This window comes from Sciurus carolinensis, chromosome 3 (genome assembly GCF_902686445.1).
Source record: "Sciurus carolinensis chromosome 3, mSciCar1.2, whole genome shotgun sequence".
In the NCBI taxonomy this organism is placed as follows: Eukaryota; Metazoa; Chordata; class Mammalia; order Rodentia; family Sciuridae; genus Sciurus; species Sciurus carolinensis.
In genome coordinates, this window is record NC_062215.1 from 18,322,747 (window position 1) to 18,347,920 (window position 25,174).

Consider the following 25,174-nt stretch of genomic DNA (forward strand, 5'->3'; position numbering starts at 1 on the left):
GAACTTGGAACAGCCATCAGCATCCCAAGGTACGCTGGACCAAGGCCCTGGCAGGGCGCACACCAGACAACTCTGGAGCTCCTAGAACCAACCCGGGATACCCAGGTGAGGCGTCTTCACGGCGCCGTTGGTGGCCCTCTCACACTGGTGGCACTGCCGGTTGGGGGACCCCAGTCCGGATAATCCAGCTAGAAGACTGAACTATCGCGGAAAGAAGTGAGCGCCCACGACAAGTCTAGACTCCACCCGGGTGGGTCCTACCCGCGCCGCGCCCCCGGTGCGTCCCGGACTGCCCCGGAGCGTGCGCGGACCCGAGAGCGGAAAGTTGGCGCTCGCGCCGCACCCCGTGAACTCTGGGGCGCCCTCTGCGACCCCAGTGCCACGTGCCGCGCGCCCCCCGCTCCCAGGCCGCTGCGGGACGCCCCCGCCCCCACCGCGGCGCGTAGTGCGCAGGCGCTTCCCCGCGGGTCCCGGCGGCGGGAGCGGGAGGCGGCGGCGGCGGGAGCGGCTTCAGCCTCGGCTGGAGACTGAGGCGAAGGCGGCGGCGACAGCGGAGGAGGAGAGGCGAGGGTGGCGGCGAAGGCGATGGCGACGCGGGGCACATGAGGCGGCGGCCGGCGGGACGGGCCGAGGCCCGGCGGAGGAGGCGGCTCCGGGGGAACCCGCCGCCGGGTGAGGGGCGGCCGCAGGGCCGGCTGAGGGGAAGCGGGCCGGGGCGGGGCCCGGGGGGAGGTGGGAGAACTCGTGGGGAGCTCGGAGAGGAGCCGAGGAGAGCGGGGACCCCGGGAGGAGCGCGGCCGGCAACGGGGGGCGGGAGAGGGGCGTCGCCGAGGGGTTCCCGCCGAGCCTGGAGGGGCGTCGCCGCCCGCGTCCCGCCGCTGCCCCGGGCGCGCCCTCCCTCTTTGTCCCCAGGCGCGAGGTTCCCAAATTGGGAGGGAAACGGCTCGGGGGCCGGCTCTGAACCGGGGCGGCGTTGGCGCGCACTTGCGCGGCGCCCGGGCGGTGCTCCCAACTCCTCCGGGCGGTTAGGGGCGCAGGGCGGCGCCGGGGCCGCCCCCCGCCGCCCGGCGCTTCGCGGGCTGCTCTTTGTCTGCCGGACCGCGGCCCCTGCCATCGCGGCTGCGGCGTGCCGGTTCGTCTGGCTCCTTGTCTAACATCTCCCCGCACGGACTCCGCCGCCCTCGGAGGGTTTAGAGGAGGGTTAGTTCGAGGGCTGGAAGCGGGAGAGGGGCGGGCGGGAGGACTGGTCTACTCGTCTCTTGATGGACGCGTTTTCTTTACTTAAAAGGACTTTTCCCCCAGTTGATGAAACTTTGGAGCACTGCTTGCACTGCTTTTCGTTGTTTTTTTTTTTTTTTTTTTTTTTCTCTTGAGTCTCCAGATTCAGAATTGAGACAGGGCGCTATCGCTGTGATTGTGGGTTGGTGGCTGCGCCTGGAGCTTTGAGTCGAAAAGATTTACGTGGCTGTGTGGGTTAGAATTTGTTTTATTCACCTCTTTCGTGGGGAGGGTGTTGTTTGATTGGGATTGCTTTACCTTTGCGAAATGTGGAGGCGCTTTCGTTCATTGAGAACTGGCAGTGGTACTGATTTCATTGTGGTCATGCTTCATTTTGTTAGCATCACATCTAGGTGAAATTAACAAGTTAGAATAAGTTCTGGGAAAGTTATCCTGTATGCCTATTAGGTCTGAAAGTATTGTTTATGTTGTGTAACACGTTCATGTGAATATATGTGAAAGCGCTTTAAAAACCAAAAACTGTTAATGAAAGGGGTTTTAATTCTCTGATAAGCAGAAATCACATCTCGAGTACTTTACCTGTAGAATAAAAGACTTCATAATGTAATTTTGGAGTCAAATCCTTTTTCCTCTAAAGAGAGTGTAGATTTTATTCAAAATAAGAATGCAAAACCAAAAACACCTAATTTCAGAGCTCCTGACTAAAAATATCGTGAATTGTGTGGTTAAGTGCCGATTTCTTTTTGGGAGCGGGAATTTGTATTGCACTTGCTTTGAATTTCTTAAGTGCTGTGTAGTGGCAGAATGAAAGGAACAACTAACTAACTCCTCTGTGCAAAAGGTAAAAAGCTCTGGTAAACAAATCTTGTGTCTTAATTTTCACCAATTCTTTGTGCTCATAGTGTTCTATGCAAAGCACTTTGTAAAGAGAATATATAGAAATTATATGGATGTTTTGTAATGTGTGTCCTGATTTGTAGTGGCTTGATCTTATTTACTACTTGTCTTAAACTGTCGTGCATTTTCCCAAAGCATTTCAAACAGCCTTTCAAAAAATCAGCACTTTTAACTTTAGGTTGTGTAATTTGAGAATTGGTTTTCTACTTGTTTAGCTCACCTCCATGATTCTTTTTTCAGTTCATGGAGATAGAATTGATTTTAGCCTTTAATACATAGGATTTCATAAGTTAACATGTCTCCAGCACAATAATAAGTGCTGTTATCCTTTGTTAATTTTATATTTGTATAAATTGACCAAAGGGAAGGAATGCAAGGTTCTGTCTTTGATTATCATTATCCCCTTGTCTCCCATTTCCAGGCTCACACATCAAATCAGTAGTTAGGATCTTAGAATATAAAATATGTATTTAAAATCCAGAGCATCATTCTCTTAATAAATACCTAGTGTTTGTTTCTTGCCTAATTCAGTGCAGAGTGATGTGTTTAAAAAAAAAAAAAGTTGCTTTATTTGAAGTTCTCATTTCCTTTTTCTTTTTGTGATACTGTGATTTGAACGCAGGAGGATGCTACCACTGACCTATATCCCCAGCCTTATTTATTTTTTATTTTGTGGCAGGGTCTTGCTAAAATCACTGTGGCTAGACTTGAATTTATGATTCTCCTGCCTCAGCTAGGCATGTGACACTGTGCCCAGCCCAATTTATTCTTTTGGGGGGGCAATTCTCAGTTCTATTGACTTTTTCTGGTTTTGAAAATATTGCATGCTCCTCATTTAGAAAACTTACAGCTGGTTGTGTTGGTGCTCACCAGTAATCACAGTGAGGGTCCAAATTCCAGCTCAATGGAAGAGAGCCCATGTGTTAAATCTCCAGTATTGACCTCCCCCCAAGAAAAAATTGAATGAGGCAAACCATTTAGAAATGATCATTATGGTTAGGAAGGGTGACTTCAATTAGGCCAGGGAGACTAGAGGTGAGGATAAGAGTCTGACCCTGGTAAATTGTAGAAATGATACACTGAAGTTTTAGGTTTGGAGCCAAGATAGAGTTCAGTTTGGAAAACTCACATTACTTCCGAATATCTCAGTGGAGACACTGAACAGGTAGCCAGGATTTAAAAAAAAAAAAAAAAAAAAAAAAAAGTTCCAGGATCCTAGTGTCTCAGCCTCCCATCTCTGGGATTACAGGCATGCAGTACCCAGACTGGCTCCTTATTCATTCACATTCGCATATTCTCTCTCTCCCTCTCTCCCTCTCTCTCTTTTTTTTTATGCTGGGGGTTGAACCCAGCTGTGCTTTACCACTGAACTACACCCTCCAACCCTTTTTATTTTTCATTTTGAGACAGTGTCTTGCTAAGTTGCTGAGGCTGGCCTTAAATTTATGATCCTCCTGCCTCAGCCTCTGGAGTTACAGGTTACTCCCACTACTATTTCTTTCTTTTTTTTTTTTTAATTTTTTTTTAGTTGTCATGGCTCTTTTATGTAGTTATGTGTGGTGCTGAGTATTGAATTCAGAGCCTCACACATGCTAAGCAAGCACTCTACCACTGAGCCATAACTCCAGCCCCTCACTTTTTTTTTTTAAGTAATATCAGATATTTGAGGCAGAAAAAGTAATGAATAATACTATGATGAGTAAATACTTGTGTGTCCACCTTATTCAAGAAAGATGTTATCATTACAGTTGAAGTCCTGTTTTTCTACCTGACAGGGTCTTCTCTCCCATACCCCATTATAGACCTCCTTCCTGGAGGTAATCACCAACTCGATTTAGTATTCCTTTGCATTTCTTCATATATATTTTTTTCTTTTTCAGAACACTCAACCACTGAGCTACTTCCTTTTTTTTTTTAATTTGTTTTTTTGGTACTGAAGTTGAACCCAGGGATGCTCTTCCAGTGAGCTGTATCCCCCCCACCCTGCTCTTTTGAGATAGATCTCACTGAGTTGCCTAGGCCGGCCTTGAATATGCAATCCTGCTTCAGCCTCCCTGTCACTGGGTTTATAGGCATGTGCCACTGTTCCCAGCTAGAATTGTTGTTTTAAGGTAAATCTAATCAATCAGTTTATCAGAAGATTTATATTGCTTTTTCCTTTAAATCTTGAATCTTTATTTAATGAGGTGTAGTTCTACCTTGCCTATTTTTCCAGCATCATTTATTTTTATATTTTCTCTTACTCTGTATGATCTAGCCATACTGATTTTTTTTTTTTTTTTTTTTTTTTTTAATTCCTGCTCCTCAAAAGTTCAGAACTGAACCCAAGGGCCTTTGCAAACACTGTAGTTAATTTCTCTGCCTGGGAGACAGCTCTTTATTCTTCAGAACCTCCTAAATATCACTTCTGCTGCAAAACCTTTTTCCTCTTCCTAGAGTAATTTAGAGATCCCTAAAACTCTTCTAGTAACCTTTACTTATTTTTTGTAGAATTTATCACAATTTAAATTTAATTGCCAGGCACAGTGCTTCACACCTGTAATCCCAGCTACTCAGGAGGCTGAGGCAAGAGGATGGTAAGTTTGAGGCCAGCTTGGGCAACTTAGATCCTGTCTCAAAAGAAAAAATAAAAAAGGCTGGGATGTAGCTCAGTGGTAGAGCTCAATCCCAGTATATCCCTTGCCAAAAAATTTAAATTATTCGTATAATGTCTATTTCACCATTTTGACTGTCATTATATTCTGTAAAGTCAAGAGTAATGTGTCTGATAGCCGAGTGTCCCTAAGCATCCAGTTCATGTATTCAGTAGTTATTTCACTGGCACACACCTGCAATCCCAGCAGGTTGAGAGGCCGAGGCAGGAGGATTGTAGGTTCTAAGCCAACCCCAGTAATTTAGTGAGACCCTGTCTCTAAATAAAAATATAAAACAGGACTGGGGATGTGGCTTAGTGGTTGAGCTCCCTGGGTTCAATCCCCTGTACCAAAAAAAAAAAAAAAAAAAAAAAAAAAAAAAAAAAAAAAAAAAAAAAAAAAAAAAAATTACTTCAATGCCTACTAATATTTTATTGATAGTTGCTGGGTGTACTGAAGTGCTTCTTTTTTTTTTTCCCTGAAGTACTTCTGGTAAAGTTTTTGTTCTTCTTTTGTTTTGTTTTTGTGGTGCTGAGAATTGAACCTAAGGCTTCACATGTGCTAGGTAAATTCTCTACCACTGAGCTACACCCTAGCCCTATTTTGTATTTTGTTTAGAGACAGGGTCTCACTGAGTTGCTTAGTGCTTCACTTTTTGCTGAGACTGGCTTGGAACTCAGGATCCTCCTGTCTCAGCCTCCTGAGCCACTGGGATCACAGGCATGTGCCACTGTGCCCCGCTGATAGGATGTTTTTAAAAGACCTGATTGAACATGGTGTGGTGAAGCATGTCTGTAATCCCAGTGGTTCTGGAGGCTGAGGCAGGAGAATCACAAGATCAAGGTCAGCCTCAACAACTAATAGGCCCTGAACAACTTAATGAGACTGTGTCTCAGAAAACAAAAACAAAAACAAAACAAAACAACAAAAAAAGAAATATATATATTTGACTGAGGATGTGTGGCTCAGTGGTTAAGTGCCCCTGGGTTCAACCTTTGGATTCTACCAAAAAATAAAATAAATAAAAAATTAAGGGGCTGGGGAGGTAGCTCATTTGGTAGAGTGCTTGCCTTGTAAGCACAAGGCCCTGGGTTCGATCCCCAGCACCCAAAAAAAAAAAAAAAAAAAAAATTAAAAAACATGATTGACTGTCTGTCTAGATTTGTATTGAAAATGCTTTAGTGAGATCTGAAAGGGTATTTATTATTGATGTGTCTAATTTGAATAGCTTGCTTTAGCCCCACATTCCAGTTCAGTTCTAGGTGATGTTATTTAGAGTGAAAACTTTGTATTTATTATAGGTTGAGCAGTTCAAGCAGGTGTGTATTTTCCACATTCACAGAAGAGAAAGCTAGCTAACTATCTTACTTGCTTCCTTCTGCTAGAGATCAAACCCAGGCCCTTATGTATGCTACACAAGTACCCTACCATTTAGCTATACTACCTGACCTGCTTGCTTTTGTGTTGAGAAACATTATTAGGATTGGGGGTCTCAATTTTTAAGAAATGGAATTGTGCATGTGGTCTTGGATTTTAATTTAGCTATCTTCAAAACCTTAGGTAACAGATTATTTTGGATTAAAAAAGAAGCCCTTTTGGGCTATCAATATTTAGTATTGCTCTAGGTCTGTTGAGTTTGTACTGAATCACATGGATAAGTGTTATATCCCAACAGAATAATTCATTGATACCAGGGAGAGGACAGGAAACAGAGTGATTAGGATAGGAGAAATTATTTTGTAACATATTCAAGTCAAGTAAACATTTTTTAGAACTCACTTGTAATGGAGACTGGAAAGGTTTTTTTTTTTTTTTTTTTTTTTTAATGCATTTTTAGTTTTAGATGGACACAGTACCTTTATTTATTTTTGTGTGGTGCTGAGGATCAAACCCAGTGCCTCACATGTGCTAGGCAGGCGCTCTACCACTGAGCCACAACCCCAGCCCCTGGAAAGTTTTTGATGACTGTTTTGTATGTGTTTTTTCCCCAGGGGATGGGGGTTGTTTTGGTACTGAGGATTGAACCCAGAAGCACTTAACTACTGAGCCACATCCCCAGCCCTTTTTGTTTTTTATTTTGATACAGGATCTTGCTAAATTGCTTACGGCCTCAGTAAATTGCCAAGGCTGGCCTTGAACTTGCAATCCTCCTCTCAGCCTCCTTAGTCCCTGGGATTACAGGCGTGTGCCACTGCATCCAGCTTTGATGACTGTTTTAATAAACAATTTCTCAAAATAAGGCTGACTCCTTCCATGCCAGATGATAATGAGCAGGGAATAATGGTAAAAGCTGTGTGTTCCAAGGGAATGTTGCATTTGTTAATTTTCTTTGTTGGTTCTGCACATTTTATATTGGGTAGGTAAAGTAATAAGAGCAGCAGGATACTAAGCTGCTATTAGATTATGTCAGATTACTATCATCTTTCACATATACTTCCAAATTAAAAATTACCCTCTGGACTCGCCGTACTATCTTTTACTCCAGAGTGGAATTTTATATAACTTTTGTCTTGGATCTCTATACCTTCAGGGGTTTAGTAATTGCACCAAAGATTCTGTGATGAAGTTGGCCCAATATAAATACCAAGATGTGATCTCCAGCAAGGCTTGGGTATTATATCTATATTCTTCTGTGATTTATTACTTAATTAAATCTTTATGAATGTATGCAAATATTATGAAATTTGTACCTTAACCTACTTTTAAAATTTCTCGAAGGACTTTGGTTATGAAGTAAAAGCTTTGCGGATTTCATTATTGCATGTTTATTGTAGAAAATACTAAAAAGCATAAAGACAAAGAAAGTAGATAATCCATAGGCTGCTGTTAATGTTGATGTATTTCTATTCAGACATTAGATTAGTTGTCAAAAGAGGGAGAGAGAGGGAGGGAGGGCCTAGAGAGATTGAAAGAAACAGCAGGTAGGAGTCTTAAGTTGATGTAACCCTTTTGGAAAGTGACTGATCTAAAGCTGACACACCTATACCTACGATTGCAATTCTACTTCTGGATATTCAGTAGAAATGCATGCATATGTTCACCAGAAGACATGTGTACAGTGTTCATAGCAGTATTATTTGTACTAACCCCAAACTGCCCATCAACAGAATTAATAACTTGATATGTTTACACAGTGGCAATATGATAAAGCAAGGAGAATGAACAGATAGAGCTAAATGTTCTTTATGTTATCAACGCAAGAGAGTCTATTTGTGATGCCTTTTATATAAAGTTCACATGGAAGATAGTCTTTCCTTCTAAGAGGCATTTGGCAATTTCTGGAGACTTTTTTGGTTTTCATAAGTGGAAGAGGCCAGGGATGCTACAACATCCTAATTATCCATAATGTCAGTGTCAGGACTGGCTGTGGATTAAACTAATCTATGTTGTTAGAAGTCAGGTTGGTGGTTTGCCTTGGATAGTAAGGGACATATGGTGACTGTGGGTAGCTCCTAATGTTCTTTATTTCCTTGCTGGTTACAGGGGTATGTTCAGTTTTTAAAAATTCATTGAGCAGTATTCATATTTGTGCATCTTTCTTTGTTTTATTCAATTGAAAGCATCAAAAAATGAGACTGCACCTAGAAATCCAGGTTGAAGAGTTCTTGTTCTTGTTTTTTTTTTTTGTTTTTAAGTACTAAGGTTTGATCCCAGGGCTTTGCACAGGTTAGCAAGTACTCTTCCATTCCTAGGACTTTCTTTAATTTTTATTTTATTTTGATATAGCGTCTCATTAAGTGGCCTTGGGCTTGATCCTCCTGCCTCAGTCTCCTGAGCCCCTGGGATTACAGGTGTGCTACAATGCTTCCAGTTTAAAGAATTTTTTTTTTTTTTTTCTTTTGGTGGTGCTGGGGATTGAACCCAGAGCCTTGTGAATTAAAGAATTCTTTTGAAAGATAATGTCAAGCTGATAAACCCTCTCAGCTGGAACTAATAAACAGCCCTTTTCAGATAATTATTTGTATTGCTTTACCTGGTATGGAGACATTAACATTTTTAAAAGAAATTAACTTTATTGATATATAATTCAGACTCCATGTGTCTCAGTGATTTAAATTTCACAATCCAAAACCTCAGCAACCTTGTTGAGACCATCTGCAACATAATGAGAACCTGTTTCTAAATAAATTTAAAAAAACTGGGGATGTAGTTTAGTGGTAAAGCACCCCGGTTTCAATCCCCAGTACAAAAAACAAACAAAAACAAATAGCACAATTCAGTGTTTTTAAATATGTTCACAAAGTTATATAGTCATTACCATAATAAATTTTAGACTATTTTGGTTCCTCCAAAAAGAAACTTCATACTCATTAGCAGTCACTTCCCATTCTTCATTCTGCCCAGTTGTAGGCAACCACTAATCTACTTTCTGTCTGTAGTCATACACATTTGAATTTTCTGTCCTCTGTTCTAAAAAATGTTTAATGATTATTTCATTATAGATGTTATGCCATAAATCTTAAAATAAATATACTGTGTTTATTTAGGTTAAATTACTAGATGTGACATTCCTGATTAAAGAATGTCTTTTTTTGTTTTATTTTGTTTTTGGTTTTGGTACCAAGGATTGAATCTAGGGGTGCTCAGCTACTGAGCCACATCCCCAGCTCTTTTTTGTATTTTAGAGACACGATCTCACTAAATTGCTTAGGACTTCACCAAGTTGCTGAGACTGACTTTGAACTTGCAATCCTCCTACCTGAGCCTCCGGAGCTGCTGGGATTGCAGGTGTGCACCACTGCGCCTGGCAGAGTATATACATTTTAAGTTCCCCTGCCCCACACTGGGTAGAGGGGATTGAACCCAAGGCACTCTATCCCTGAGCCACATTCCCAGCCCTTTTTTTTTTAATTACATATTTTTAAGATGTTGATAGGCCTTTATTTTATTCATTTATTTACATGTGGTGCTGAGAATTGAACCCAGTGCCTCACAAATGCTAGGCAAGTGCTCTACCACTGAGCCACAGCTCCAGCCCCCAAGCCCTTTTTATTTTTTATTTGGGACAGGGTCTCACTAAGTTGCATAAGCTGGTCTTGAGTTGGCCATCTTCCTGCCTCAACCTCTAGGATTACAGAAGTGTCCTCCATGCCTGGCTTAACATTATTGATAATCAATATTGTCAAGATACCTTCCAGAAAGGTTGGACTAGGTTGCACTCAACTTTGCTATATGATGGTGTGTTTTTGTTGTTGTTGTTGTTGTTGTTTAGAACTTTTGTTTTGTAAACCTAGTCATATTAGAAATATACATTTGTTCTTCTCTTAGACATGTGTAGTTTCCTAGACTGAGCATTATTCACATCACTTGGTTAGACTTAAGCTTAGGCTATTTTGGACATGTGCACCAATACTGTCCTTTTCACATGAAGACAGTTCCACTTTTGAGACATTGTGAATGAATACATTATTCCAGGTTCCCCATACTTATCCAGCTGGTTCCTGAATGTTCTTAAATTCAAGTAGAATGGCTCTTTGCCAGGGCAGATTGGTACTTCATCCCACAATGGTGTTTTATTTCCTTGTTGGTTGATATAGCCAAGATTTTAAACTACTCTAGGAGGTTTTATAATTTGATTCACTGTAAATTATATTTTGTTTCTCTCAGATATCCTCCATAGCCAGAAGCGCTTTTGAAAACAAGTTGTTTTCATGTTTATAATACATAGATTACTGTTTGCTGGTTAGCTGCCATAATGCTTTTGCATAGAAATTGTCACCAGCTAGTTGTTAAACATCTATTATCACTCATGTGGAATTAACTTGTACTTAAAATGTTCCAGTTAAACAAAACTTCATTGTAAACCTTTAATTGATTTCATTTCTGCACATAAAGCAGACTCATTCAGGGATGTGAGTCACTAGTGTGATTCTTAATGGATTGCTCAGCTCATGATCTGAGATACCCAGTTATTACTTAACTTTGGAATCATGGTGAGTCCATATTGAAATTTTTAGTTTAGTTCCATTACAGATTTTTGGGATGACTGTTTAGAATATGACTTTTTGGAAAATTTGACATTTTGCTGGGCGCAGTGGAACATGCCTTATCATCAGTAGCTTGGGAGACTGAGATAGGAAGATTGCAAGTTCAAAGCCAGCCTCAGCAATTTAGCGAGACTCTGAGCAACTTAGCAAGACCTTGTCTCAAAAACAAAAAAGGCAAGGAATGTGGCTCAGTGGTTGAGTGCCCCTGGATTCAATCTCTGGTACCCAAAAAAAAGAAGAAAGAAAATTTGATTTCTTATTATTTTTTAATTCAATACCTTTATTTTGCTTTCTTCCTGCCCCTAAAGAGCAGAATTCCACATAATATTTCAGTTTTATGAATTTTATTGTGCTGGAAATAATTTCATCAAATTTTAACACAAGGAACCTTTGAAAAAAAAATTTTTTTTTTTTTGGTGGTGGTACCAGGGATTGAACTCAGGGGCACTTGATCACTGAGCCACATCTCCAACCCTATTTTGTATTTTTTTTGAAGACAGGGTCTCACTGGGTTGTTTAGTGCCTTCCTTATGCTGAGGCTGACTTTGAACTTGTGATCCTCCTGCCTCGGCTCCTGAGCTGCTGGAATTACAAGGCATGCGCCACTGTGCCCAGCGAAATCATCTAATTTGATGTCTCCATTTCACAGATGAAAATATGGAAAGGAAGAATTTATTCCTACAGCACCTGAATCACATTCCAGAATTAAAGTTGTCTTTTATTCTAGACTTGCTCTCAGTTTTATAAAATTTAAGGTTAAGAAATACTGTAATAGAAAGTTCATTTGAGTTCATCCTGGATTTTGTTTTTGTTTAGAAAATAAATTAGGATTTAAAAATGTGACTGCCTATCCTGGGGTTTGGGTTTTTTTATTTTTTAGTTGTAGATGGGCCCAATACCTTTATTTTATTTATTTATTTATTTGTTTGTTCATTCATTCATTTATTTAAATGTGGTGCTGAGGATCAAACCCAGTGCCTCACATGTACTGGTAGGCAAGCACTCTGTCACTGAGCTACACCCCAGCCAGGGTTTTTAATTTTTTAATTATGAGATTTAAATTTGGCTCTCATCCACTCACATTTGGTTGTTATACTTACAAAACATTTAGAATACCGCTACTTATTTTAAACCTGAGCAGGGGGTGGTGCTGGGGATTGAACTTAGGACTAAATACACACTAGACAAGTGCTCTACAACTGAGCTACATCTCCAGCCCTATTTTAAACTCTTTTATTTCCTGATTTTTATAGTTTAGTGAACATTAAAACTTCACAAGAGGTTCTGAAAATATGGCAGAATCGGAAGCACCAGGAATCCAACAGTTGCTCTTGCAGAACCTGTCTGATGTAACTGTTTTAGAACTCTGGTGACTTCCTGCGTGTGTGTGCGCGCCTGTGCGGACAGGTGAACACATGTGTTACTGAGAATTAAACCCACAGCCTTGGTGCATGCTAGGCAAGTACTCTGCCACTGTTTCATATCCTAAGGCTTTCTGTCTGTTGAAAGCTTTTGTCTTCCAGGGAAGGTTTGGGAGTTAATTTTCATGAATTTAAACTCTTATTATGCTAGTAGCTACTCATCTTTAGCCATTGTGGCTGGCTGCATGTGCAAATATTCTTAAAGTAGCCTGGGCAAAACCTGCAGTAGCCCATTGATCAGAAAAGCACCTTGGCCAACCATGGTGGTGCATGCCTGTAATCCCAGCAATTTGGGAGGCTGAGTCAAGAGGAGCACAAGTCCAAAACCAGTCTCATCAACTTAGCAAGACCCTGTCTCAAAATAAAAAATAAAAAGGGCCAGGGGTGAAGCTCAGTAGTAAAGAGCCCCTGGGTTCAATCCCCAGTTGAACACCCACACCACACCACCAAAATAAAGAAGTAAAGGTGAGGAGAAATTAAGGCATTCCCAGATGTACAAGTTGAAGGAGTTTGTTAGTTCTGGGTCTGTCCTGCTTGAAATGCTCAAGGGAGTTTTGGAAGGTGAAATGAAATGACACTAAACAATAATGTGAAGCTATATAAAGAAGTAACCATTACAATAAAGGTAGGAACATGGGCAATTATAAGAGCTAGTATTGTAACAGTTGTTTATAACTCCGCCTTTTGTTTTCTATATAATTTTAGGAGACTTCTTTCTCCCCAAATTTCATGACAATATAGTCAGACTTCAAATAACTGAATGATCTAGGCAAATTATATAAACTTCCAGGACCTTACTTCCTTATCTCTTGGGGTTTTTTTTGTGGGGGCAGGGGATACCACGGATTGATTTCAGGCACTAAACCACTGAATCACATCCCCAGCCCTATTTTGTATTTTATTTAGAGACAGCGTCTCACTGGGTTACAAGGGCATTGCTTTTGCTGAGCCTGGCTTTGAACTTTCTTTTATTTTTTTTTTTTATTTTTTTTTTTTTTGCGGTGCTGGGGATCGAACCCAAGGTCTTGTGCTTTTAAGACAAGCACTCTGCCAACTGAGCTATCTCCCCAGCCCCTGACTTTGAACTTTCGATCCTCCTGCCTCAGCCTCAGCTGGGACTATAGGCATGTGCCACTGTGCCTGCCTTGGCTTCTTATCTTTCAAAAAAATTTTTTTTGTGTGTAGTTATAGATGGACAGCATGCCTTTATTTTATTTGTTTATTTTTAGGTGGTGCTGAGGTTGAACCCAATACCTCAGACATGCTAGGCAAGCGCTCTGCCACTGAGCTACAGCCCCAGCCCTGTGATTGTGGTTTATATTGGTTTCTTTTAATGTTATTGCCCCCCCCCAAGAATTATTCTAAGAAAAAGAAAATGAAATTAACCTTTAAAAAATTATCCTTTTGGGGGGAAGGGAAAAAATAACAGAATGAATCAAACATTACCCTATGTAAATTTATGATTACACAAATGGTATGCCTTTACGCCATGTACAAACAGAGAAACAACATGTATCCCATTTGTTTACAATAAAAAAAAAGTGAAAAAAAAATTATCCTTTTATATCCCATATATTAGAGGAACTAATATAAGATTACCCTCTTCCCTGGGACATTTTGTGGCCAACAACATAAACTGTGGAGGGCTGGGGAGATAGCTCAGTTGGTAGAGTGCTTGCCTTGCAAGCACAAGGTCCTGAGTTCGATCCCCAGTACCGCAAAAAAAACAAAAAAAAAAACATAAACTGTGGGAATACCTACTTCACAGACATTTCAGGTGTGCATATAGAATGTTGTACCTCTTAGGAAAGCCCATGAAAAACCAGGCTCCAAAGGTTCTTGGTATTTTTCTAATCTTCCTGTTTAACCAGTACAAGAGAAGTACCTCTAGGTATATTAAAATGTCTGCTTTAAAATTTATATAACCTTTAAAAATTTTGTACCAATTCATCTCAACAAAAGTTGGGTTATTGTATGAGATGCTAAACTACTAAGAAAATTTTTCATAGCAATATTTATTGGAAAAGGTCCTCATTGGCCTGGAGATGTGGCTTAGTGGCAGAGTGCTTGCTTGCCTAGCATACATAAGGCCCTGGTTTTAATCCCTAACACACACCACACACACACACACACACACCACACACACAATTTGTCTGTGTGGTTGCAGGTATAAAGGATGAGTTTTTTACTATTGTATTTCTTGGGTTTATTGCTAAGAAATTGGATTTCAGGCTTTAGGAGAAAATTACTTTATGCATGGTATTGGGGGAAAATTGTACTTGCAGGGAGTTTGTGGATGTGAATCATTACGGTGTTCTATGTTATAAACCTGGTTTACATCACCATTTAAAGATTACACATCATTCTTGTTTTGTGGTTCTATAACTTATGTATTAAGAGGATAAGTAGGCTTAGTTGAAGATCAGGGCTAGAGATGGGAGCTATACTTGAGTTCCATGCTAAGATCATTGTATGTTGGATTGTATTTTTTTAAATTATTTATTAATTTATTTGGTACTGGATATTGAATTCAGGAGTGCTTTACCACTGAGCTACATCCCCAGCCATTTTTACTTTGAGTCAGGTCTCCCTAAGTTGCCTGGACTGACCTTGAACTTTTGGTGCTAGCAAATTCTTTATATTTACATCTTGACTATGCATTCTATGTAGATGCCTTCACTTTTTCTTTTTTATTGATGTTTTGGAAATTGTTCTAGGATTTTTTTGGTGGTTTTTTTTTTTTTTTTTTTTTTTTTTTTTTTTGTTTGTTTGTTTCCTGTATTTTAAAAAAGAATAACTTGGCTGGGGATGTGGCTCAGTGGTAGAGCACTTGCTGGCTTGTGTGAAGCCCCTGGGTTTGATTCCCAGCCAGAAAAAAGGGGGGGGGGGGGAAGGCAAAACAAAAAACATAAAAACGAATAAGAAAAAAGCAACTTCTATTCCTATATATGACATTCAAGGGTTGTTTTTAATCTGTTAAATTAAGCCACAGTAGTAAACAGAGTTGATGCCTTATGGATGATTTGATCATAGCTGTTAAGAATTGGCAGAACTTGATAATGAGCAGTAGTTCATCCTGGAGTTTGTTTCTTAATCGCTGTACAATGCAGGTGTTTTCTTTCTCTGACTTTGAGCAGTTGAATCTGTAAATCATCTCTTGTGGAGACTAGTGTCCCAGGGACTGATCCAGCTGTTGGGTGTTGTAGCAGAATAGCTTGCTCCTACTTGGCTGCTCCAGGATTAGGGCACACAGGGGTGAAGACTTTTGCAAGGCCTTTAGCGACCCAGTTTCAATTTGCTGGGGTTCTTTGACTTTTTGCTATAGGTGCCAGAGTTCACTGGCTTTGTGTTTTCACAAATGACTCATCTTCCTCTCAGATTTTCTTAGACTGCAGTGTTTCAAGAATCTTTGGGTCACTGTTACAGTTTCTTCTACCACATGTGTTGTTTGGGGATAAAGTAGCCATATTGACAGTCAGGCCTGTTCCTATCTTATTCTGAGTGATTCCTGTGGTACATAGAAAACTTTGTTGCTTCCTGGAAAATGGTGTTTTAGTGATTCACTGTTTCTGTGGGAGGAAGTTTATGACCTACTCTTTTTTTTTTTTCCCTTTCAGAGGGAATTGGGGAAAGTTGCAAGCAAAACATCATTTCTCAAAGAAAATTTTGGGTAACAGAAGTTCTGGATAACAGGTAAAGTGCATTTAAACTTTGTTGGTGGTGCTGACAAATTACCTATAATCGGCAGAAGTAAAGTGAAAGATCAGGGAGAGAAAGTTTAAAAGTTAAATCTACTTTGTGTCAGGAGTTGTTAGGGACTTATTACATGTATTCCGCATTTTTTTGTTTTGTTTGTTTTTGTTTTCTATCTTCTAATGGGTTATACAACACGTAAATGTTTTTAACTTGGATTTTTCCACCCCCCCTTGGTTCTGGGGATTGAACCCAGGGGTATTTAACCACTGAGTCACATCCCTAACCCCTTTTTATTTTTTATTTTGAGACTTTACTAAATTGCTTAGGACCTTACTAAGTTGCTGAGTCTGGCTTTGAACTTGCAATTCTCCTGCCTTAGCCTCCCATACCACTGGGATTACAGACAGATGCCACTGCACCTGGCTTAACCTGGATTCTTGGCATATATTAAGAATTTTAGAGCTGGGCGTGCCTATAATCCCAGCGTCTCTGGGGGCTGAGACAGGAGGATCACAAATTCACTGCCAGCCTCAGGAACTTAGTGAGGCCCTAAGCAACTCACTGAGACCCTGTCTCTAAATAAAATACAAAAAAGGACAGGGGGAGTGGCTCAGTTGTTAAGCTTCCCTGGGTTTAATCCCAGGCACTAAAAAGAGAAAGAATCTTAGAATAAAACTGTCCTTTAAAATGTGTTTTAAATTGATTGATTTATCCATTGATTGGATTTCTTATCCTCACAATTCACTTTGGCAAGCCTTTTTTTTTTTTTTTTTTTTACCTGGGATACTTTACCACTGAGCCAAATCCTTAGCCCCCCCCCCCCCTTTTGTTTTGTTTTGTTTTGTTTTGTTTTGAGACAGAGTCTTGCTGACTTGTTGAGGCTGACCTCAAAATTGTGATCCTCCTGCCTCAGCCTCTTAAGTGACTGGGATTACAGGTGTACATCACCATGCCCAGCAGAAAACATTTTTTTCTATCTTCCATACACAAATACAGATATAATAAAGGGGTTATAATACTTGTTGTAAGAGCATTCATTGTGGTATTCTCAGAATCTGCTCTGCTGTTCAGTCCAGTTAGGGAGTGTCTTCCTAGTTCCTTTCTGTTGTTTTAGTCCTTGATCATTGCCAGTTGTTTGCAGCTGTACCATCTCCTTAATTCCTTTCAACACTTTGTCAGCTGGTGCAAAATTTAAGCTTCCTATAAGCTATCTGTAACAATGAAGTTCAGCCCAAAGGTCTCCTTTATGTTCTCAGGGATATTCTCTTTGTGACTGGATTGGAACAGCTACACCTATGCATTCTTTTTTTTTTTTTCGTGCTGGGGATTGAACCCAGGGGTGCTGTACCACTGAGCTACATCTCCAGCCCTTTATTATTATTATTACTATTATTATTATTTTTGGTACAAGGAGTGAACCCAGGGGCACATAACCACTCACTGTGCCACATCCCCAGCCCTTTTTTTTTTTTTTTTTTTTTTTTTGCAGTACTGGGGATCGAACTCAGGGCCTTGTGCTTGCAAGGCAAGCACTCTACCAGCTGAGCTATCTCCCTAGCCCGCCAGCCCTTTTTTGTATCTTATGTAGAGACAGGGTCTTGCTGAATTACTTAGCGCCTTGCTAAGTTTCTGAGATTGGCTTTGAACTCACGAGTTGTCCTGAGCTGCTGGGATTACAGGTATGCACCACTGCATCTGGCTGTATTCTTTTCTTTTTCTTTCATCTTTATTTTTTAATTTTTTTCACACTTTTTATTGGTGCATTATATTTGTACATAACGATGGGACATATTACATATTTGTACATGCACATACTATAACAATATAATTTGGCCAGTATCACTCCCTAGCATGTTTCCCCCTTTCTCTCCATCTCTCATTTCTTTGTATTATTTTCTTATCTATATCTCAAAAAGTTCTGAAGGTCTCATTAAATAAGAGTACATGTCAAAAACCCAGTGTACCAGCTGTGTGCAGTGGCACTTGCCTGTAATCCCAGTGACTCTGGAGGCTGAGGCAGGAGAAGTGCAAGTTCAAAGCCAGCCTCAGCAACAGCAAGGCACTAAGCAACTCAGTGAGACTCTGTCTCTAAATAAAATACAAAATAGGACTGGGGATGTGGCTTAGGGACCAAGTGCCCCTGAGTTCAATCCCCAGTACCAAAAAAAAAAAAAAAAAAAGTGGACTGCATCTGAGAAAGACATCTCAGTAAATGAGATCTATAATAATAATAATAATAATAATAATGATGATGATAATGATGTTATTATATGTGGACTTTTTGTATTATTGTTATTATTATTGTTTGTGCTGTGGACCAAACCCAGAGCTTTTTGCATGCAAGGCAAGTGTTCCACTGCTTAACTGTACCCCAGCCCCACAATTTTACTTCATAAACAGAGGAAGACATGAAAGTAAACCAGACTTCCTAGGACCCTGTAAGTCCAAACAAATCCTTTTGGACTGAGGTGAATGAATTGTTCTAAGGGTCGTAAGAGTGAGATGTTAATTTAAATGGATTTGCCTGTTGATTGGATGTAATGTTATTTACTGTAACATTTGTTCTAGTATTAGCTTTGCAGTTAGATGTCATGTATTTACAGAAGTGGTTTCTGGAAATATCATGAATTAAAATTTACATTTTAAATATTTTAACAGCTGTTGGGGCTTGGAATGTAATGCAGTGCTAGAGTGGTAGAATGAGCTTAGTATGTGCATAACCCTGGGTTAAATCCCCAGCACCAAAAGGGAGAATAAAAAGACTTTAATATTTGTTGGTTTTTTCCACAATATTTTCCACTTTATCAGGGCAAAGCAAGTTGATCACCATGAGTTGGAGCTTCCTGACTCGCCTGCTAGAGGAGATCCACAACCATTCCACATTTGTAGGGAAGATCTGGCTCACTGTATTGATTGTGTTTCGGATTGTTCTAACAGCTGTAGGAGGAGAATCCATCTACTATGATGAGCAAAGCAAATTCGTGTGCAACACAGAACAGCCAGGCTGTGAGAATGTTTGCTATGATGCCTTTGCACCACTCTCCCATGTGCGATTCTGGGTGTTCCAGATCATTCTGGTGGCAACTCCCTCTGTGATGTACCTGGGCTACGCCATTCATAAGATTGCCAAAATGGAGCATGGTGAGGCGGACAAGAAGGCAGCTCGGAGCAAACCCTATGCGATGCGTTGGAAACAGCACCGGGCTCTGGAAGAAACAGAAGAGGACCATGAAGAGGATCCTATGATGTATCCAGAAATGGAATTAGAAAGTGAAAAAGAAAATAAGGAGCAGAGCCAACCGAAACCCAAGCATGATGGCCGACGTCGGATTCGGGAGGATGGGCTCATGAAAATCTATGTACTGCAGTTGCTGGCAAGGACCGTGTTTGAGGTGGGTTTTCTAATAGGGCAATACTTCCTATATGGCTTCCAAGTCCATCCATTTTATGTGTGCAGCAGACTTCCTTGCCCTCATAAAATAGACTGCTTTATTTCTAGACCCACTGAAAAGACCATCTTCCTTCTGATAATGTATGGTGTTACAGGCCTCTGCCTATTGCTTAACATTTGGGAGATGCTTCATTTAGGGTTTGGAACTATTCGAGACTCACTAAACAGTAAAAGGAGGGAACTTGAAGATCCGGGTGCTTATAATTATCCTTTCACTTGGAATACACCATCTGCTCCCCCTGGCTATAACATTGCTGTCAAACCAGATCAAATCCAGTACACGGAATTGTCCAATGCTAAGATCGCCTATAAGCAAAACAAAGCCAACATCGCCCAGGAGCAGCAGTATGGCAGCCATGAGGAGCACCTCCCAGCTGACCTGGAGACTCTGCAGCGGGAGATCAGAATGGCTCAGGAACGCTTGGATCTAGCAATCCAGGCCTACAATCACCAAAATAACCCCCATGGTCCTCGTGAAAAAAAGGCCAAAGTGGGGTCCAAAACTGGGTCCAACAAAAGCAGTGCTAGTAGCAAATCAGGGGATGGGAAGACCTCCGTCTGGATTTAATCTTTGCTGGGCTTAAAACTTGGGCTTTTCATAGTTTATGGTAAGCAACGGCTCACTGAATAATGACTTCCATTGAGTAAACATTTGGCTCTGGTTATCTTCAGGGATGCTGTTGGCTCATGATCCAAACTCAGGGGACTCTGAAGGTGGGGCTGGGATAAGTGGGGAAAGGAAAACACAGTGTTCCAGGGCACATGTTCTCAGCAATAATACAGTTGCAGAACTTTACATTTGTGTCTTCCAGATCCAGAGAAGAACAGATATATTTAAATCATTCTTGTTGAACAGTTTTTGTATGTACAGTATTATGGTACATTTTTTTTTCTTTTTCCTTTTTTTTTAGTATGAGAACTTTTTTGTATTTGTACATTGAACTGCTGTAGTTACACTTTTTTATATTAAAGGAAAAAAATCCTTGTAAGTAATGCCTATTAGGCTAGTGTTATTTGTTTAGCAAAATCTACCCTGGATTTAGAGTTTTAGTAGATGCTACGCTCAATACAAGTGCCTCTCATGTTGCAGGGAACATTTTAAGGAGACTGAGGAGGAGATACCAGTTTTCTGTCTTAGAAAGACTGCATTATAAAGAGATTGAGATCTTGTCTCTTCTACCTGAGAAATCTGGGAATCTCACTTTTATGACCAGAGCTGTAGCCATTCTTTGAAAATATGTTTCCAAAGGATGTAAATGATTCACTGCAGGATTTCTTCAAATACCGAGCATTGCCAGTATGTGCTTTGATGGTGTATACATAAATTCTTTCAGAAGTCTGATATGCAGTGGTGTCTCCCGTCCAGTAGCAGTATGAAGCATCTCACTAGAGTTGATGCTAAGCCACTTGTCTCAGAGAGCTTAGTTGCACCTGGGAAATGAAGCCTAATAGAAGTTCAATTGTGAACCCTTTTGATTAGCCTTAAGCCCCTATCGAGAAACCTGCCCATCTCTCTCTGGTTTCTTAAGCCAATAATGGATATTTTCCATATTTGTTACCATTAGAAATATAAAAATTCACTTCTAGACTAAGAACATTCAAAACTTCCTGTACTGCAGATGGCAGAAGGCCTAAATTCAGATTTTTAGAATTTTTTTTATAATGGAATTTATGACTGACTGCCACCAATGTAGGTGTCTGCCTAAATGGCCATTGATCTCATTTGGGATTTCGTCTGTAAATAGACCAAAAGAGGTATTCAGTATTTATTCCCTGTTGGTATATGCATTTGTTAATGACAAGCGTTATTGTTTATAAAACCAGTGTTTATTAGCAGTGGTTATTGCCATCTTTTTTTTTTTTTTTTTTTTTTTTGCGGTGCTGGGGACCAAACCCAGGGCCTCGTGCTTGACAGGCAAGCACTCTACCAACTGAGCTATACCCCCAGCCCTCTTTTTTTTTTTTTTTTTTTTTTTTTAAACTGGGTATTGAACCCAGGGCCTCACACATGCTAGGTAAGTGCTCTACCACTGAGCTACATCCCTAACCCTGTTCATTTTATTTTTTAAAGAGTCTCCCTGAGTTGCCCATGCTGGTCTTGAACTTGCCATCCCCCTGCCTCAGCCTCCCTAATAGCTGGGATTACAGATGCATATCACCACTCCCAGTACCATCTTTAATTTTTTTTTTTTTTTTTTTTTTTTTTTTTTTTTGTGGTGCTGGAGATTGAACCCAGGGCTTTGTGCTTGAGAGGCAAGCACTCTACCAACTGAGCTATGTCCCCAGCCCCCATCTTTAAATTTTGTCAGAGAGCTTTGTTCTGTCCCATTCTCAGGTTTGAATTAGTGGAGAGCCTCTGAGCACAAACTTGGTAAAGGGGTTGGGGGTCTTTGCTCCACCAGGGAGCATCTCACTTGGGTGTCTTGCTCTTTTAACAAAGCCATCTCTGACTTTGAAATTCCAAAGGTATTATGCTTTGTGTCTGCATTTTAAAATTCCATTTCCCGACTATTTAGAAGAATATGAGAATAGCACCTTTGGTGCAGTTGTTTTTCTTTGTTGGTTCTTCATTTGCATTCCTTCTTCCTGCCCCTGCCCTGCCCAAAAAAACTTAGAAAATTTAACCTTATCTTGTAAGGTTCATTGACTTATATATGTATATATATTTTCTAATCTTTAAATTTTAGCTTGGAGAAGCTCCTCAGGATCTCTCAAAATTTTAAGCAGAAAATAAACTCAGGTGAGACTGAAGGGGAAATTTTAGAAAATGACATACATGTATATCATGAATAATTAATGGACATTGTCAGTTTCCCTCCAACCAAACGGTTATTAAGGAAATTCATGTAATTGTTAGAAAAAAGGCAGGATTTTCATTACCTAAGCCTCATTGAGATACAGAACTACCAATTCTTGTGTTGCTGGAGCTTCCAGCAGATTTCTTTCTTCCTTTCTTTTTTTTTTTTTTTTTTTTTTTTTGCGGTGCTGGGGATCGAACCCAGGGCCTTGTGCTTGCAAGGCAAGCACTCTACCAACTGAGCTATCTCCCCAGCCCCAGATTTCTTAATTGACAGAAAGTTCACATACACTCATTGCCATTTATTCAGAGCTCAGAGGAAAAGAGAGTGGCTTTGCCAGCAGAAAGGTTGGGAATTTGAGTGGCAGAGAGGGTAGGAGTCGAGCAGAAATGCCAGGAAGAACCAGGCAAAGGCATTTGGTGCCAGAAGCAGCCACATAGTTTCTACAACAGCCCCTGGTGTTTCATTTTGGCCTGTGCTGCTGAGAATGTTATCTTTTGTTTTTAGCTAATTCTTCAACTTCTTAAGTTATACAGAAAGATATTCTAAGTCACCTCGTGTGCATACACTTTAAAATCTATTTTTATTCTCTTGCTAAAGTTTTGGGATTTTTTTTGTTTTGTTTTTTAGTACCAGGGATTGAATCTAGGGGTGCTTAACCACTGAGCCACATCCCCAGCCCTTTTTTGTATTTTGTTTAGAGACAGGGCCTTGATGAATCGCTTAGGGCTTCACTGAGTTGCTGAGGTTAGCTTTGAATTCAAGATCCTCCTGCCTCAGCCTCCTGAGCTGCTGAAGTTTTAATTGTGACAAGAATTTCCCTACTCACTGCCTCCTTAGTACATTTCTTTCTTTTGAATATAAGTTTGCTAAAACTGTTTTCCCCTTATTATATGTTATTTACCTACGTTAAGAGTGACCCTTTGTCTAGTTTATTAATACATTAATTGATTGTACATTGAATCTGTGAAAATATTGTTCTGGAATGTACAGGTATTTGTATCAAAAGTCTGCCAATAGTTTTGTTTTTTTTCTATCAAAATTGTATTGTTTTAAATTACCACATAGGACATGCTATGTCATATTTCTCCTCTCAGTGGAAGTTGAGTACTCAGTCCTTCACATGCTAGAATCGATAGGAACAATAACATGGTTATGTTCCTTAATGTACCGGTACATTTATTCAGATGTTGTGTGTCCACACCTGACGTTTTGTTAAAATCTTTTATTCAGAAGAGATTTGCAAAAGTTCAAATTTGAAGGGAGAATTAGATAACATTTTCCCCTGAAGGAATATTAATGTTCATGTTGTGGCTTTGTCTTTGCTTATGACTTCATTTTGCCTGTTTCCATATTTGTTCATTTAAAACCACAAGTGTATTATTTCAGTTGAAGTCAGTTTTTCTGGTAATTTTCCTTGACCAATATTTGTAGAATTATTTGTTCTTGATAACAATGAATTTGCCATCTAAAATGGTACTCATAGTTCAGGTTTTTTGCATCTCTCTGTCTTTTAGAGGGCTACCTATATCTTTAAAGGGGAAAAAAAATCAGTATTAGTAAACTTACCTGTCATTTCTTCACAGTGTGAAATCAGGCAGTTTGAGTTTCCAAGTTAAGGAATCCCTTGCCTCTGAGTGTTAGCAAGTAGTAACCTGTGGTAAAAGGTATTTGAAGAATCAACTATCGGGACTGGGGCGTAGCTCAAGAGGTAGAGCACTCACTTAGCATGCACCAGGTCCTGGGTTCAGTCCCTGGCACCATGAAAAACAAAAAGCCTTCTCACTGTTGGTCACTTGACTGAGCTTGGAGCTTCAGAACAATAGTTAGCTGTGTGATGGTGGTAAGGCATGCTGTTGTGCCCTTTGTTGTGGGCCTCAGTGATGGTTTGAAACACTTGATTCAAGCAATTTATACCAAGAACAGACTTTAAAATATTCTTCCTATTAGTCATATGATTTACCCATTCAGCGTTTAGATGTCCATGCTCTGGGCTTGCTTTCTCATTTAAGAGGCGTTCCACTTCTAAAAATAACACCTCTGCATGATGATAAATTTTTGGCCAGCCAGCATTTGGTAAAGACAACTGTGTTATACTTGAGTTGACTTTAATAAATACCTTTTTTATTTATAAATCAAAGGTCTTTCCCAGCTATGAAGAAGATACCTGAAGTCAAAGATACACAGCTGCTGGTCATGTTGATTGGAAGGTTCCAGGTATTAGATTAATTTTATGTATAAAATCATGTAATCTCTTGAAGAATCTTACCACCCTTTGGCAATAAAACCCCTTTAGCTATACAGTGCAGTTGGGAAATAAAATTTCAACTCACATGTCATAAATCTGTAATAAGTCAGTTACCATCAAATGTTAGGATCCTTAGGTTGAATTACATACATACTACTCTTTCTAGCCTCACATCATGGAGACTTTTAAGATTTTCCTTTACTGTTATCCCTAATGTAATCCTGTTGCTTTGCTGTTTATAATAACACTATTACGTGGATTTGGTTCATGCACATTCCACATTAAAGAAGAAATCCTCAGTATTCTAAAATCTAGGAGTTCCACTGCAGTGCAAAATCAATACAGAGATAAAAAGTAAGTGCTGCCTTTTAGGTTGACTTGTTGAACCAGACAGACAGTTGGCTTTGTGCTTCCAGCATTGAAAAAAATTTAACTGTTCTCTCAATTATGTTTTCTTTAGCAAATCTCCTACAGAAGTCTCTACCTCAGTCATTAAGTATTGTGATATGATTAGCATATTGATACCAGAAACATTTAGCTAGGACTTCCATCCAACTTTTTAAGAAAATTTAAATGTAAAATTCAACTGTTAACCAGGAATCAAATGTCGTGTGATGTGCAGTTTGGATATTGCATGAACAGCTAAGGAACCTGTTTTAGTGCCAAAGATGATTTGTTATTGATTTTGTTCTGTACAGTTTATGTAAAACTTTCATGGTAGAGACAGGTTCTGTGTTCAGGGCCTTGTCTCTGGGAAGATTTTGTCAGTTCCAAATGTTTTTCAGTTCCAAATACAGTTTAGAA

The 25,174-nt window shown here is 40.0% G+C and overlaps 1 protein-coding gene across 7 annotated transcripts; it reads left to right on the forward strand.

Annotated features, from left to right (window-relative positions):
• Positions 1-49: 49 nt before the first annotated feature.
• On the forward strand, positions 50-25,174 carry Gjc1 (gap junction protein gamma 1). 7 transcript variants are annotated; one of them, XR_007107727.1, is made up of 5 exons: positions 1,071-1,200; positions 15,795-15,870; positions 18,682-19,932; positions 22,012-22,064; positions 24,264-25,174. XR_007107727.1 is itself a non-coding variant. In XM_047545191.1 (4 exons), the coding sequence occupies exon 3, from the start codon at positions 18,702-18,704 to the stop codon at positions 19,890-19,892; it is 1,191 nt and encodes a 396-aa protein (XP_047401147.1). In that variant the 5' UTR covers positions 1,071-1,200; positions 15,795-15,870; positions 18,682-18,701; the 3' UTR covers positions 19,893-19,932; positions 24,264-25,174. The 7 variants fall into 7 exon arrangements, 6 of the variants coding, with proteins under 6 accessions (XP_047401152.1, XP_047401151.1, XP_047401147.1 ...); XM_047545191.1 differs by lacking the exon at positions 22,012-22,064; XM_047545193.1 differs by lacking the exon at positions 22,012-22,064 and having other exon boundaries at positions 18,682-19,265.

Excerpts from the sequence above, each read along its gene's own strand:
- Gjc1 (XM_047545196.1), top strand. The coding sequence starts at position 18,702 with ATGAGTTGGAGCTTCCTGACTCGCCTGCTAGAGGAGATCCACAACCAT.